At 39.9% G+C, this 14,018-nt stretch overlaps 2 protein-coding genes across 2 annotated transcripts in view; both read right to left on the bottom strand.

Annotated features, from left to right (window-relative positions):
- Positions 1 to 1,641: 1,641 nt before the first annotated feature.
- Positions 1,642 to 6,645, bottom strand: LOC117943951 (tripartite motif-containing protein 16-like protein). Its single transcript, XM_034870404.1, has 7 exons — positions 5,857 to 6,645; positions 4,937 to 5,020; positions 4,581 to 4,820; positions 4,324 to 4,492; positions 4,129 to 4,218; positions 3,217 to 3,285; positions 1,642 to 2,356 (listed from the first exon to the last, which is right to left on the bottom strand). The coding sequence occupies exons 1-7, from the start codon at positions 6,328 to 6,330 to the stop codon at positions 1,809 to 1,811; spliced, it is 1,674 nt and encodes a 557-aa protein (XP_034726295.1). The 5' UTR covers positions 6,331 to 6,645; the 3' UTR covers positions 1,642 to 1,808.
- A 597-nt stretch (positions 6,646 to 7,242) lies between these two features.
- strip1 (striatin interacting protein 1) overlaps positions 7,243 to 14,018 on the bottom strand; it is an 8,256-nt gene continuing 1,480 nt past the window's right edge. The window contains exons 3-19 of the mRNA XM_034870406.1: positions 13,830 to 13,996; positions 13,562 to 13,682; positions 13,129 to 13,304; positions 12,908 to 13,035; positions 12,632 to 12,814; positions 12,159 to 12,379; positions 11,997 to 12,062; positions 11,827 to 11,890; positions 11,637 to 11,708; positions 11,219 to 11,293; positions 10,719 to 10,816; positions 10,172 to 10,298; positions 9,964 to 10,064; positions 9,810 to 9,876; positions 9,581 to 9,685; positions 9,269 to 9,473; positions 7,243 to 8,622 (exon numbers count right to left, since the gene is read on the bottom strand). Coding sequence (XP_034726297.1) covers positions 8,375 to 8,622; positions 9,269 to 9,473; positions 9,581 to 9,685; positions 9,810 to 9,876; positions 9,964 to 10,064; positions 10,172 to 10,298; positions 10,719 to 10,816; positions 11,219 to 11,293; positions 11,637 to 11,708; positions 11,827 to 11,890; positions 11,997 to 12,062; positions 12,159 to 12,379; positions 12,632 to 12,814; positions 12,908 to 13,035; positions 13,129 to 13,304; positions 13,562 to 13,682; positions 13,830 to 13,996 — 2,224 coding nt within the window. The 3' untranslated portion in view covers positions 7,243 to 8,374. The remainder of the gene's footprint in view (positions 8,623 to 9,268; positions 9,474 to 9,580; positions 9,686 to 9,809; positions 9,877 to 9,963; positions 10,065 to 10,171; positions 10,299 to 10,718; positions 10,817 to 11,218; positions 11,294 to 11,636; positions 11,709 to 11,826; positions 11,891 to 11,996; positions 12,063 to 12,158; positions 12,380 to 12,631; positions 12,815 to 12,907; positions 13,036 to 13,128; positions 13,305 to 13,561; positions 13,683 to 13,829; positions 13,997 to 14,018) is intronic.

Below are 14,018 nucleotides of genomic sequence, written 5' to 3'. Positions count from 1 at the left end.
CCTAACCCAAGGGAAGATATTGTCAGACTTGGAATTAAAACTAGGAGGATGACATGAATTTTATTTCCCAACCCTGTTGCTTGTTATTACGGTCCAAATGATATGACATAAACATGGCTAAAGCACAGCTGAGTCTGATGAGACAGAGCTTAGACTAAAATGTTGAGTACAAAACCGGAGGAATCACATTCAGACTGAACAGGAAGCTAATTCAACAATTACAATGTTGAATGTCGAGTGTTTTTCCCTTTGCGTTTATTTGACAGAACAGCCATCGTGTTCTGTGTTTTTGTTCCAGTTCGACGAAGTCTAAATGGAACCACAGTTCTTCTGTCATTATACTACAGACCTGTGTCCTCATTCCTTTTGTCACTGTATTGGAAATTTTTTCTCAAGTTTAACTTGTGCACAAAGACATGAGCACACAACACTCCTACATATTTCCATTAACTTTGTATGCAATTACATAGCTTTCCAATTTAGAACTTTCTCCCTCTGTTGGTAGATTTGTCTGTTTATTTTTCATCCATTAATCAATTTGTGTGTAATAGAGATTTCTCTGTTTGTTCAAGTCTGTAAAGTATTCTTGTGTAAACAAACTGTTCTGAAGATAGATTTTTACCCATGTCTTTAAGTATATCAATGTCTTAAAAAGTAACTGTTTTAGCAGTAAATGCAACATAAAGTACTAATGAATGTGATAAATGCACTTTTTTCACTAGGACTACAAAATGTAAGCATTGTGTGGTCCTTATAGTGTAAAAGCAATATATTAATAAAGTTGTTAAACTGCAGAATAATTAAATAAATACTTTAGTGTCAGTTAATAGCAATGATTAGAAAGTGCTTTGACTCATCCTAACAAGTGCTGGATTTTGTGTGTGTGTGTGTGTGTGTGTGTGTGTGTGTGTGTGTGTGTGTGTGTGTGTGTGTGTATTCCTTCTTATTACCTGTAGGTGCAGGGCCTTACTGAGCACGTTTCAAGCACTATACCAGGAGTCAAATTATAAATGTCCCTTTACAGTCTCTTTGTTTTCCTCTTTCTCTTTCCTCAGTCATATTATGATTGTATAATACTGACAATTATAGTAAAATAAAATGTGAATATCACCAAAAATATTAATAATAAAGAGTGGACAAGCAGCTGTCGGAGTTGTGGATTTTTTTTCTCTACCTTGCTCAAAAGTGAGTCACCTCTGTCATGGTAAACAAGTAAATTTATAAGTATACATTGGAAATCTGATCATGACATAGTCAGGAATGTTAATGAACTAGTGACTTATACTAAGATTAAGCAAGTTAACATGCTATCATTAGCCTTTAGCTCAAAGCATAACTGACTGTAGAGTCAAAAAGTACAATATGAAAGACCATCATTGGTCAATAATCAAAACATGGAAGACACGGATATTCTTCAGAATAACAGTGAAACACACGCGCGCGCGCACACACACACACACACACACACACACACACACACACACACACACACACACACACACACACACACACACACACACACACACACACACACACACACACACACACACACACACACACACACACACACACACACACACACACACACACACACACACACACACACACACACACACCATAGTTTAAATTTAAAGTTATTTCACAATAAAAAAAGCTAAATCAGATTATGTATAAGGATTGTTATGCTGTTAAATTTTGGGGCTACTTTATATTGGGCAACCCCCCACATGTAGAAGACCCCCAAACAATCATAAGACTACAAATGAGGAGATTCAGTTGTGGACCTGTCTATGAACCTCACAGGTATTTCACGGTCTGTCCTCTTTCAAATCACAAATTCTGATACAACATTTCTCTCCAAGCCAGAAGCCTGGATACAGAGGCTCTGTGAATTTAGCTTTAACGTTGTAAAGAAGTATCATAGTGTCTGACACCTCGTAGAATGACAAAGTTCCCTCTTTAAACTTTAGATAAACGCCAAGCCTGCGCTGACTTGGGTTTGTTGTCAGTTGAATGCTGTCAGCTCTGTGGCTCACGGAGTAGTTTGTGGAGCGATCAAGACTCCAGGAATTTGCATTGCCCCCAAAAGCTGACAGTGCAGTCCGAGATTTCCTGTCTATTCCTTTGTAGGCAAGGGCGATCTCAGCCTTTTCTCCTTCCACCTCTATCTCATAGTAGCAGCGCTCTGCCTGCAGCCCCTCTCTGCATAGCACCTGCCGTCGATGGATGAACCTCTCCGGGTGACGAATAGCTTTGCCCTTAAATTTGAGAGGGCTCAGCCTCACCTCTTTGTCGTCATCATAAATAAACAGGTCCTCATGAGCTGTGGTGGGGTCCAGGCTGAGGCCACATGCATCTGAGATGATGAAGGAAAACATGTGAAGGTAAAATTAGCACTTGGAAAACACAGTTGGAATAGGCTCCATCTATCTGCTATGCAGTGGTGCAGGAAGTATTCCTTCAGTAAAAGTATCAATACTAAAATGTTTAGCCTACTTAAAGTAAAAGTACAGAGGTATATCTGCAAAATGTACTTGTTTCACAGAAACTGTCCCCTATATGACATTACAAGATTGTTGATACTGATGCAGCAATGTGTAAATTACATTTTCCTATTGTAGCTTCTTAAAGTGGAGCTAGTTTAAACTACTTTATACTGTATACGGTTAGGCAGTTTAGTCCACTTGTTCCCAACATAGGGGTTAGACCCCTCTAAACGGTAAATGTGAGGGGCCGTGAGATAATTAATGGGAGATGAAGAAATGAAAAATAAAGTATTGCAAAACGCAATGTGTATCGGTTTTGTAATTTTCTGGAATCTTTGCTTTTTTCTTGAAATATCGGGTAATTTCCCCTCTAAAATAAAAATGATAAATTGAGAGAAAAATCCACCTTTGGCGGAATAGTTAACAACAGATAGACTTCTGAAACTACATACTGCTTTTATTTATTTTTTTAAGATTATTTTGGGGCATTTTTAGGCCTTTATTAACAGGAAAGCAGAAGACAGGACAGAGGAGAGAAAGGGGGAATGGCATGTAGCAAAGGGCTACAGGTTGGAATCAAACCCACAACCACTGTGGTAAAGACTAAGCCTTTGAACATGGGGAGCACGCTCAACCAGGTGAGCTACCCAGGCACCCCACATACTGCTTTTTTTATAAGGGGTTACAAGTTAGTGAGCTGTTAGTCTAGTACATAAGAAGACAAACTCACACTCCAGGAAATCTGCTCTGGTTTTAGGCTCCATGTTCTGTTCAGTCAGAGTGTTAACTCCAGAGAGACCTATAAGATAATTTTTGAGAATCATTAAGTGTTCCTAATGTACAACTTTAGCCTTGTCATAGCATGAAAAGCCTTTATTAATGTTATTAATGACACCTCTGTTTCTATGATACATAAAAATATTTGTCTTAAGTTGCATTAGGGTGACCAGATGAGAATGGGTAAAATATTGGACGAGACGGACGGGGGGCTGTGTGTGTGTGTGTGTGTGTGTGTGTGTGTGTGTGTGTGTGCGCGCACCAAACTCTGAACCAAAATGATTTATAATTTTTATTCAAGAATTTGTTTGCATCGCTTAGTAATCCTGCAGTAATCCATAGGGTATTTCCCTACCATGTCCTCCCGGTACCTGCTGAGATGTTTGTGCTCCTTAGCTACGTGTTCATCGGGTTCATTTTAACAATGAATGAATGAAAAATAACAATGCGTGTTGGCTCCAATGCGGAAGCTGGCTGGTGGGCACAAAAAAAGAGGAACTCAATCACCATGAACAGTTTTTAATGTTCTATCAGACTATAACTAGGCCTACTAGAGAGTCTGCCGCTTGAGATTTTGCTCAAATCTTTGGGACAATTAGGACAAGATTCGGGATTTGGGACAAATACTTGGAGCTCGGAAATGTCCCGAATTTTTCGTGACGTCTGGTCACCCTAAGTTATATAGTCAAACTACCCTCCAACGCTGATCAACACCAGGTGTTGATCAGCGTTGGAGGGTAGTTTGACTATATAAGTGTTTCATATGGTGGTGGAACTGCTTTAGGCTAATCCAGAGGAGATTGAACGCCTTACTCTGAAGTTAAAATACAATGTATTTCTATGTCTAGCAGTTTTAAGTACGTACTATGGGACCGCGCAGTACTGGCTTCCCATATTTGCTGTATGTCGTCCTCCTCTGTCTCTTCTTCTGATTCCTGCTGCTCTCCAATATCGGCTATGTTGAATAAATAGAATAGAGCCAAAATACCATAAAACCTGTATTTTTAAAGAAAAATATGATTGATGTCCATTATTTCTACATGTTAACAAAGATACAAACCAGTTTGAGAGATTGAGGCAAATTCTTTGTCGCAAAATTCCTCCAGTTGTTTCCCAAGCTGTTCGACAGCTTTCTTTATAAACGTGAAGGGGAGGAGCGGCTCCTCTGAGACCTCTTGGACAAGATGGAGATGTTGTTTTTCACAGAGGTGCCGCAGGGAGGGCCATTTCTGTGAAGAGAAAGGATTGGGAAAGAGACAAAAAATGAAGAACTCATCCATCACCAGATCCAAGCAAAGTCTTTAGTGATAGGATCACCTGCAAGAAATGGACATCGCTGTCCGTCTGTGTCAGACGAATCAGCTCAGCATCCCTCTTCCTCATTTCCTCCATCTTCACCTGCAGGGTCTGTAGGGAGATCTCAACCTGAGCTGCTGCCTCCTCCTCGTGACCTCTGATCCGCTCCCTCACTGACATGTAATGTCTCTGGAGGGAATCAATGACGCCAGCCAAGACGCTCTCACAATAGTCCTGTGTTTTTCTGGCCTCCTCCTGTTTTATACACAAGTGTGTGGGATCAGTTGGGTCCTGCATCCTTATGTCAGACGTCTGCATTTGCACGCAGGGACACATGAGTAGCCTACATGCAGCATAAAGACATGTGTTCTCCTCACCTGAATCTTCCCCACGTTCTTCCATTTCTTTTCTTGTTTCTGGAGAATCTGCATCGATTTTGTTTGTATGTTCTTCAGCTCCTCCTTCAGTGTGTATTGGATAGAAATACGCATTATTTGTTTAGTTTCGTGAAAATGGTTTTGGCCTTGTCAATATAATAAAGCTTGTCAGCATGGCGTCCTTTTTAAGTGTATAATGTTGTGTGACCCGGTCAGTTTAGTGGCCTTTTCTCCACCATATTCAACATTTGACTCATTCCTGTTTTTCTACAAACTGCCCGTGAAGGTGTATTCAGAGATAACTGATTAGCACTATCTTCCAGAGTGTTTAAGATAAGTGGTTGGAAGTTTAGACTGAAGCAAAACTAAATCAGATATAAATTAACTTTTTTTCAACCAAATTTATTAGGAAATGTAAAATTACAGTTGATGCAGTCAGTTTTTCTTGGTGAAGGTGTGGCACAGCATGAACTGCGATGACATAGATCTTCCACACCTCAAACCAGTGACTGTATACATGGCAGAGCCCTGTTTTAAGGAAGCCAGCGTATCTTAAGAATAGACTGTATATTAATAATATATATTGTGTATAAATCAATATACAGTCTAAGGTCTTTAGGGAGGACGTCACTTCCTTCACTTGTTTTTACCATTTTTACATTATCCACTTCAGCAAGGTACAACTTTGGGAAAATACAGCTTTTCCATTTTTATTTGAATATGGTCATAGAAAACCAATACACGTAAACTAAAATGCTAGTTCTATTATATTTAAACTCTTTCCAAAAACGTGTTAGTAGCCTATGCCTTCAACTAACAGACTTTACAGACGGTTAAGTCTCCCTGCTGGATTACTAACTTCAAAAAAAAGTCAGAAATACTATTTTTCTGTGCCTCTGTTTGTTTTACTAAAAGGTTACCTGTTTCCTCCTCCTTTCCTCCCTCACCGACCCAATGGTGTGTCCCCTGTGCTCAGCTTGAGCACACACTGCACATATGATCTGCTCGTCCGTGCAGCAGTAAATATCCAGAGGGCTGCTGTGCCTCACACACAAATTGCTTCCTGATGATGTTCTTGTGTCAGTACAGCTTCGGGCTCTCTTCGGGGCCTGCTTCGACGCTTCTGAATGCTTCCTCTTCTGACTGGCAGCCTCACGACTCACCAAGTCAGCTAGAAATGTGTTCCTGGTCAGCTGCGGTCTGGCGGGAAACTTGTGACCACATTCAGGACAGCTGCAGAGACGTTTCGTCCTCTCGTCATAAGCAAAGCGGTCCTGGATGCACTGCATGCAGAAGTTATGTCCGCAGGTAATAGTCGTGGGGTTTCTGAGAACCTCGTCGCATATTCCACAGCAGAGACAGTTCATCCTCCCAGGGATGCGAGGCTCTGCCATGTCTGAGTGGAGAAAGGCGGGCTGTCTCAAGTTTGGTTTCACTTCCTCCTCAAGTGATTCAGTCAAAAAACTGTTTGTGTGGTTTCCTCGTGTCAGAGATGGGTGTGACTAACGTTTGAAATTATTGAAGAAGGAAAGGACAAGGAAAGAGCATTGGTGGTGTCGTAGTGCGTTCTAAATGTGATGTGAGACACGCAGGCCTTTTATTCCAGCTATCACGTCAGTGCATTTTGAAGTTGGCCTACGTTTTGTTTTGGGTAAAAAGTAGATAAGCTTTTGCACAAATACTCTGTACTGATACTCTTATACTTTTCACATCATCTCTCAGGTAGATCTGAGTATTATCCTTGGAGTACCAACCAATGTGCATTAACAACATCAAAACGGAGAGGTACCCAAAGTTGGCATTAAATGCTCTGTGAGATCTTATTTACATTTTGTTGAGGGTGCTTTGGTGCAGGTCCTCCCCCTCTCGCTCATTTTCTCTCTATCACTATCTAAAAAAGGCTAAAAATCTTTTTGTTAGCTTTTTTATTAAACTGCGTATTTTGCATCAGCAGTTATTTTATGACTGCATGTGTTAAAACATAAAAAATTGCTGCATCCAAGTTGTTTACCACTTATACTCTTCCAAGTCCAGATTATATAAGATATGTGACCCTAATAAAACAGCTTTAAAGTTGCTGAAATCACTCCATCACAAACATTTCTGTTCTTTCACACACTGGCAGACTGTTAAGAATCTACATTACATTACATTACATTACATCTGCTTACGATCATACAGCAATGTCTGACGTTGATAAAAGCCAAGAGACTGACTCATTTTAACATTTCCTCTTTGTATCTCCACTACCCCTATCAAAAAAAGGTCAAAAAGTAAGATTTTGAAAAAGAAAAGCCACATGAATGACAGTATCATTTTATTACAGTATTTGAGTCCATTTAAAACAAAGACATGATAAATAAGTTTCACAATTTACATGTATTCTTATTTCCTTAACCTTAACCTATATTAAAAAAACAAAACTAAAAATGTAAAAATAAAGAAAAGACAGGAAACTGGGTAACTGTAACTGGAAAGTAACTGTCTGATGAGTGAAGCTCAGAAACCACTGATTTAAAATCAGAAACTTAAATGTTTCTCTTTTCTTTCACACAATCAAATCATTTGAACATGTGCAACCAATCCTTCCACACAAAAACTAATTAAGATACGAATGTGTTACTCTAGGTTAAAAAAAAATAAGATCAAGGCTGTAATGTCATGCCTGGTGGTCAGTGGAGGTCTGAATGGCTGCCTCCATGGTCCCATATAAAAGGTGTGTAGGCAGCACTTAGAGAGAAACTCACAATTCAAATACAATTTAAATCATTTGCAAATAGAGCAGAACAACAAAGAGGAAGTCAAGTGAACGGATGTTTGTCCCTTTCAGCTAATAACTAATAAAAAGTAAAACCTGTTTTTATTTGTACACCAGTAATTATGATAAATTATATAAAGCCTCCACCTAATTCCTTTCATCTCTCTGAAGAAGATATATACGATATACTAGGGAATCTTGTATTTATTAACATCCTAAATGTGCTGCCTTTGTTATTCTTAGCAGTACATGCATACCATTTATTCCAAATAAATCTCTTCAAAATTAAGAAGAAACTGTCATGTAGTGCTTTAAGGTAAAAATTACAGGACGACTTTAGCAGGTAAGTGGCACACCGAGCAAATACCTGTATATGTAAAGGTAGGGGTGGAGTTTAAGTTCACATGTGACATTCGAGATTTAGCACTGAATTATTTGTTAGCTGTTTCATTAAAAAAACTGGGTGGCATCAGTGTGGGGGAGTCTCAATAGTTTGTCACATAAACAAAACTGTAAAAGTTATGATTGAAAATCTACACCTGGGCAACTTTAGAGTTAGATCCATCCGTCCGCTTCAGTGTACAGAACATGTAACATACTGCTGAGAGAACTGCTGGTCTGTTGAACTGTTGTCTCAATGCCTGACTGAAACTTTTGTTGATAAAAAGTTGTTTAGATTCTCACTGTAGCAGTTCTTCCCAGGAAATAGGTTTGGAGAAGACCTCCCGCTCCAGCCAAAGGTCGTAATTCATTTGGAAGTCCTCAGGCAAGTCCACCCGCTGTCCCAGGACACTTTGCAGACAGTTGTCCACAGGCAGGAAGTCCGGGTTGCTCTGGCTCTTGTCGTAGCGGCGACTATTAAAGCGTTCAATGTTGGCCCGCAGAGCACATTCCTCGGCCTGGAAGTCCCAAGGACGAGCATCCAGATCTGCTCCAGGAAAACAAAGAGCAGCTCATATTTACACTTTGGTCTGCTCTGAGTGGAAACACTACTCACTGGCCCAATCCCAAAGTGAGGACTGAGGACTAAAGACTCACAGACGTATTGATCTCAGGTGCTAAGTGACTGAGTGTGACTTATTTTTATTACTGATTCATCTGATGTTTATCTTTTTAACTGTTCTTTAAAATGTTAGAAAATAGTGAAATATTCCGTCATAATTTCCTAAACCCAAGCTAAAATACATAGGGCTGTCCCCTCTTAGTCAACTAATCGGTTGTATTGGTCTGAGTCGAATTCTGCTGTGTTGAAGTTTTTTTGTTTTAGTCATGCTAAATCACTTATTTCCCTACTAACTTATGAGCACATATCTAGTTAACAGAAAATTTAAAGTGGTGCTTTTGCAACAACAATGTTTTTATTACAGATTTATAATTAAAGCTTTAGTGCGCAACTTTTTATAATAATGACCGTCCATTCAAGCCATAGCCAAATGAGTTGATACAAAGCTAATTATAACTCCACCTAACTCTCTGGCTTCAGCTTTTATTTAAGTCTACTTCCTTCTTCAGGCTACAGCTTCTATCACCAGTGAATTTATACATACTGTCTATATCTTTGTGTTTCCACTCACCGTTCCCGTAGGCCCAGTCGTCATTAAGCCGATGTCGGACCTTTTGGTAGATGGCAGACATGGTCTTCATGTTGCTCTTCCTCCACTGACGTCCCAGGTATTTGGTCTGCACTTTAAGCAGCTTGAGGACATACAGCTGCATCATGGCCTGCTTGACCTTCAGCGCCCTCTTCAGGATGGGAGCGGACTTAAACACCACTAGCATCTGGGAGGGAAAAAATGAGCGTTGGGAGCTTAATATTATATTTTTCATGCGTAGAAACATCACATGATCGGCCATGATAGGTGCTACTTGATGAGAATTGTGCTTACCATTGTTCTGGAGTGCTTCCACTTGGTTAGTTTGTTGAGGATCCTTAGCAGGTTAATACAAGAGAACAGATTCCTCCAGCAAAACTGATTGTTGTCTCCTGCTTCCTGTACACAACAAAAAAGTCCACATTAATACAAAACTTTAGTTCATTCCTTTTTTGCACAAGCAGTCAATTTAGCACTCTGTTTGATCAGATTGCAAAAACTATAATAAACACTGAAAACTCACCAAACTCTCTGCAGTTAACTCCGGGAGCTCATGCACCACACAATGGGGAAAGTCAAGTACTGAAATGCTAGTGAAATAAAGGCAATTTAGGTACACTTCAATGACATTGATTGCAAATGAGATTTTTTTTATTTAAAGAGGTCTGTGAAAGTACCTATTTTTAGCGGTGATGTAAGACATGATGTTCTGGTTGAAAAACTTCAGAATGAGGGGGATGCAGTTCGCAAACACCAGGTGTTGAGCCATGTACTCAAACTATAAGATAAGCACACAAAGACATATTCAGTGAAGGACATTTTGTAATGACGTGTGTGTGTGTGTGTGTGTGTGTGTGTGTGTGTGTGTGTGTGTGTTGTCCGTACCTGGTAGATGTGGTTAAGTTTGAAGTGTTTTAGAAGCAGCAGCAGGATGGCAGAGATAGCCTTCACAATGATCTCTTTGTGTCGATTGACATCAACACCAAGTTTCATGCTTTGCAACACTGTGGTCCTGCAGAGTCAGAAATAACACATCCATCGCCTATTAAAGTATCCCTGTGATCATCAGAGAGAAATCTACAAAGTATTTTACTTTGATGTGTGTGGTTTATTCAGGTCAGACAACATTTCTTTTCTTTTATGTTCAGATTGTATTTAAATATTTCCAAGCACGCTTACCAGATCCTTGGCTATACAATGTTGAATTATTTCTTGATGTTGTTTCATGTCATTAATGGGAAAATGTTCTAATAGAGACACTGCTGCTGCTGTTTCTTCAAAAGTAGACAGCAGTAATTTCCACTTAACATTTAATGTAAAAGTGTTTGGAATAAAAAGTTAGGATAATATCCTTGTTTATAACATGTTGTGTGCACTGGAGAAGGAATTGGCAAAGCTGTTAAAAGCCTTTTAGAGGCACTGCATCACTTACGGCATCTCCTCCGGCAGTACGTCTGCCAGGATGTTGATGGAGTCGGTCTTGGCTTTGGAAGTCGGAGCTGCTGCGAGCAGGATCTTCAGCAGAGCGATCTGACATTCAAAGAGAGAGATACCATAGAGTCAGTCACAGTCCGACATGGACCGGGTTAGAGTTCTGACATTTGTGCAGCTTTTATGGCAATGTAACTTCCTATCACACAAAAAGTACTTTCAGTGTGTAATATTAACATACTATTGCATTATTTCAGAGGACATTGTTCGTCTATTTTCTGTGTCTATACTTGCCAAAATACAAGGAACTGAAATAGACGGAAATATGCTATAACTCTTTCAGGAGTATATGCTTAAATGCAAAACTGTCAGGAAAACATTAATCCATGTAAACCATCTGAAAGTGTAAATATTAAATGCTGTGTAAAGCGAATTGTATCATGAGTCGTATGAGATTATCCACAGTACCACAATGTAAACCTGACACCAGACAGCACTAACCATGTATTGAGGCAAACTGGGCAGAATTCCCTGATAGAGCAGCTCAATGGAGGACATCTCCACCTCCTCTTCACCCTGATAAGATAAGCGCGAAAACAAGAAACATTAAACACACAAAATAATGTCACCATGACCCCTCAAGACAGTTTGGTCTTAAAACTTCTGCTAAGAATTCCCCACATCATCTAACATTTGAATTCAGTGCATTGTATGGCTTATTGAGAAACATATAGGAAAGGATGCTAAATACTCCATATATGTTGGAGAACAAGAGAAAGACCCTGTGTACCTAGAGTAATAAATTAAGATTTCGCGATAGGTAAGACACCAACTTCAGAAATAACAACATAACAGTAATAATTATAATAATAATAATAATTCTGTCCAGGTAATTAGGTGATATATGTGAATTACTTACCCCAGACAGAGGGGTTTTCTGAAACTCCTCCTCCTTTGCAATCTGTATCTCAGCAATGGAGACGTACTTGTGCTGAAAAAAAGATGAAAACTTGATATTTAAAACTTTGGCAGCACATTTGCTATTTGGAATCCTTAGTATTCACTCAAAACTAAGTGTCAATGAAATATTGCGAGTGGCAATGCAATACCTGCTTTAAGGTCTTAATGCTCTCATGAATTGGCCTAGGCAAGCCAACAACTGTATTTGTATCACTGCAAGACATGCAAAAGAATAACCTCAGCACACACAATACAGTTACAGTATAAAATATATGTCTTGTGTTACTTTTCATTTAAATGAAGCGAGGAGAAAACTTACTTTCCAAGTGTGTACCCAATAAATTTACTTCTACTTGATTCCAGGAAATTTTCAATGTCCTTTTCCCTATTTGGGCAAAAACAATAATGTCAAAACAAAAATGGCTGATTATGTGTTTCTTTCTAGATTGTGTACATGAGGAAGGAATCAATAAATAAATACCTGACTTTAGGAGCCCACGGCAGTCCTTTGGGTAACGATACCCTATCTGACGGAGGGTGAGGAATAGGCGGAGGCATCACCTCGTCCCTCTCTAGAGGGAAAGTTTCTGGCTCTACAGAGTTGTCATTGTCATCGCTGTCATCCTCATCCTCACGAGAGTCGTCAGCCTTGTAAGGATCCTTTTCGTTGAATGCGTCAAGGTTGTCCTGTTTGATTAACCCCTGTATGAGAACCAAGTAGACAGTGAAGACATGGACATATTGTGAGTGGGGCAACAGGCAGAAAATATAATACCCCACTGTAAAAGTGAGATGCTCAATATGTGCACAAACAGTAACATCAGGTAAGATGTATATGGTGTACAGGTTATTCATTGTAATATTACAAAATACTGACTGAAGAAGCTATATTTGTGTCATGTTGCTACCTACAATATGTTTGGTTTGAGAGCAGGAAGCAGCAGTAATGTCTACCTTGTGTTCACGGCGCGCCCGTTTCTGTTGCTGCTCTATGAGGTCGGATGCAGACGCAGGAGGAGAAGCGGCCCTCATACTGCGAATGACTCGAATACTGTCCTCTGGGAGAGGGGCGAGACCCAGCTCCACACGCTTATGAACCTTTATGCTTTGGAGCTGCTCAAACCCTCCGAGTGTAAACTGAAACAGAAGAGAGGATTTCAATATGTCTATTACCTTTCAGATGTTACTATTTTGGCATAAGATCACGTGGGAGCATTTAATGTGACTCACCAGTATGCTCTTCCACAACAGCAACAACACCTTCTTCATTGGGAAGTGAGGGGCATGACCACTGCAGAACTTGGTTACCATACCGAAGAGCATGACGGACATCGGCTCGTTGTTGAACAGAGGAGATCCTGGTTTTGAGAAGTGGAGTGGAAATATTTCAAATGGGAAGTTTTGCTTGTATCTTTAACATGACTGCAGCTTTAGATCCTGATGAAACTTACCCAGTTCTGCTCTGAAGGTTTCCCTGATGATTTTCCATTCAGGCTTGTCTGCTGGGTCATCCTGTTGTATGGTTTCCACCATCAGGTACATTATGTTGAGCAGCACTCGGAGATCTGTGCTGTCAGCAAGGGAGATGGCTGGTTTCCTGACAGCACTACTACAGGCAGCACTGTTGCTGAAAGGTAGAATATAAATGTCATAGTCTTCTCCAGACTGATCGTTTTGCAACAAAAATGTATTAATTTGTAGTTCTTACAAAGCCAACCCACAATTTTTTGTTTTGCTCACTGTATTCTGAGAATGCTAAAAAGGTGATTTTTCTCATCACTTTTAAATGTTTTTGAGACTAACACCTTGTAGAAAAAGAAAAGAAAAAGGAATACACCATTTAGGATGGCTTTTGCATGACTTGAAAACTGATGGAGAACATACTCAATTTCCATGTTGAGCAGCTCCACCAGAGCAGAGAAGGTCCCCACATCCAGCAGGAGAAAGATGTTGTATCTCATCCAGTACTGCACATCAGCCTCAGAGCTGCACTCTGCAAAGGTTCCTAAAGAGAAAGAAAATGATCCACTGTGAAACATATACAGCGGGAAAACCAAAACTGGTCTCTTGAATACTCGCCATCATGGCAAGATTTCCCTTTCTACATAATTAATTCATGCTATAAACCAGTTTAAAAGGGATGTGGACTGACCCTGAGCCATGTAAAGAATGGCTCTGGCAGCTTTCAGCCTCTTGTCCCGGGCTATCACCTCCAGACCATCCAACAGTCGCATGGCATGAGCTCTGTGCTGAGCTGCATCAAGCTCCGTCCACTTCCTAGCACAAACTGAGACACAAACGAGGTGGAGATAATAAATTCTCCTATATATATATATATATA

Source organism: Etheostoma cragini, chromosome 4, assembly GCF_013103735.1.
Source record: "Etheostoma cragini isolate CJK2018 chromosome 4, CSU_Ecrag_1.0, whole genome shotgun sequence".
Classification (NCBI taxonomy): domain Eukaryota; kingdom Metazoa; phylum Chordata; class Actinopteri; order Perciformes; family Percidae; genus Etheostoma; species Etheostoma cragini.
The sequence above is the reverse complement of the archived record's forward strand: the minus strand, read 5'-3'. Positions and strand labels throughout refer to the sequence as shown.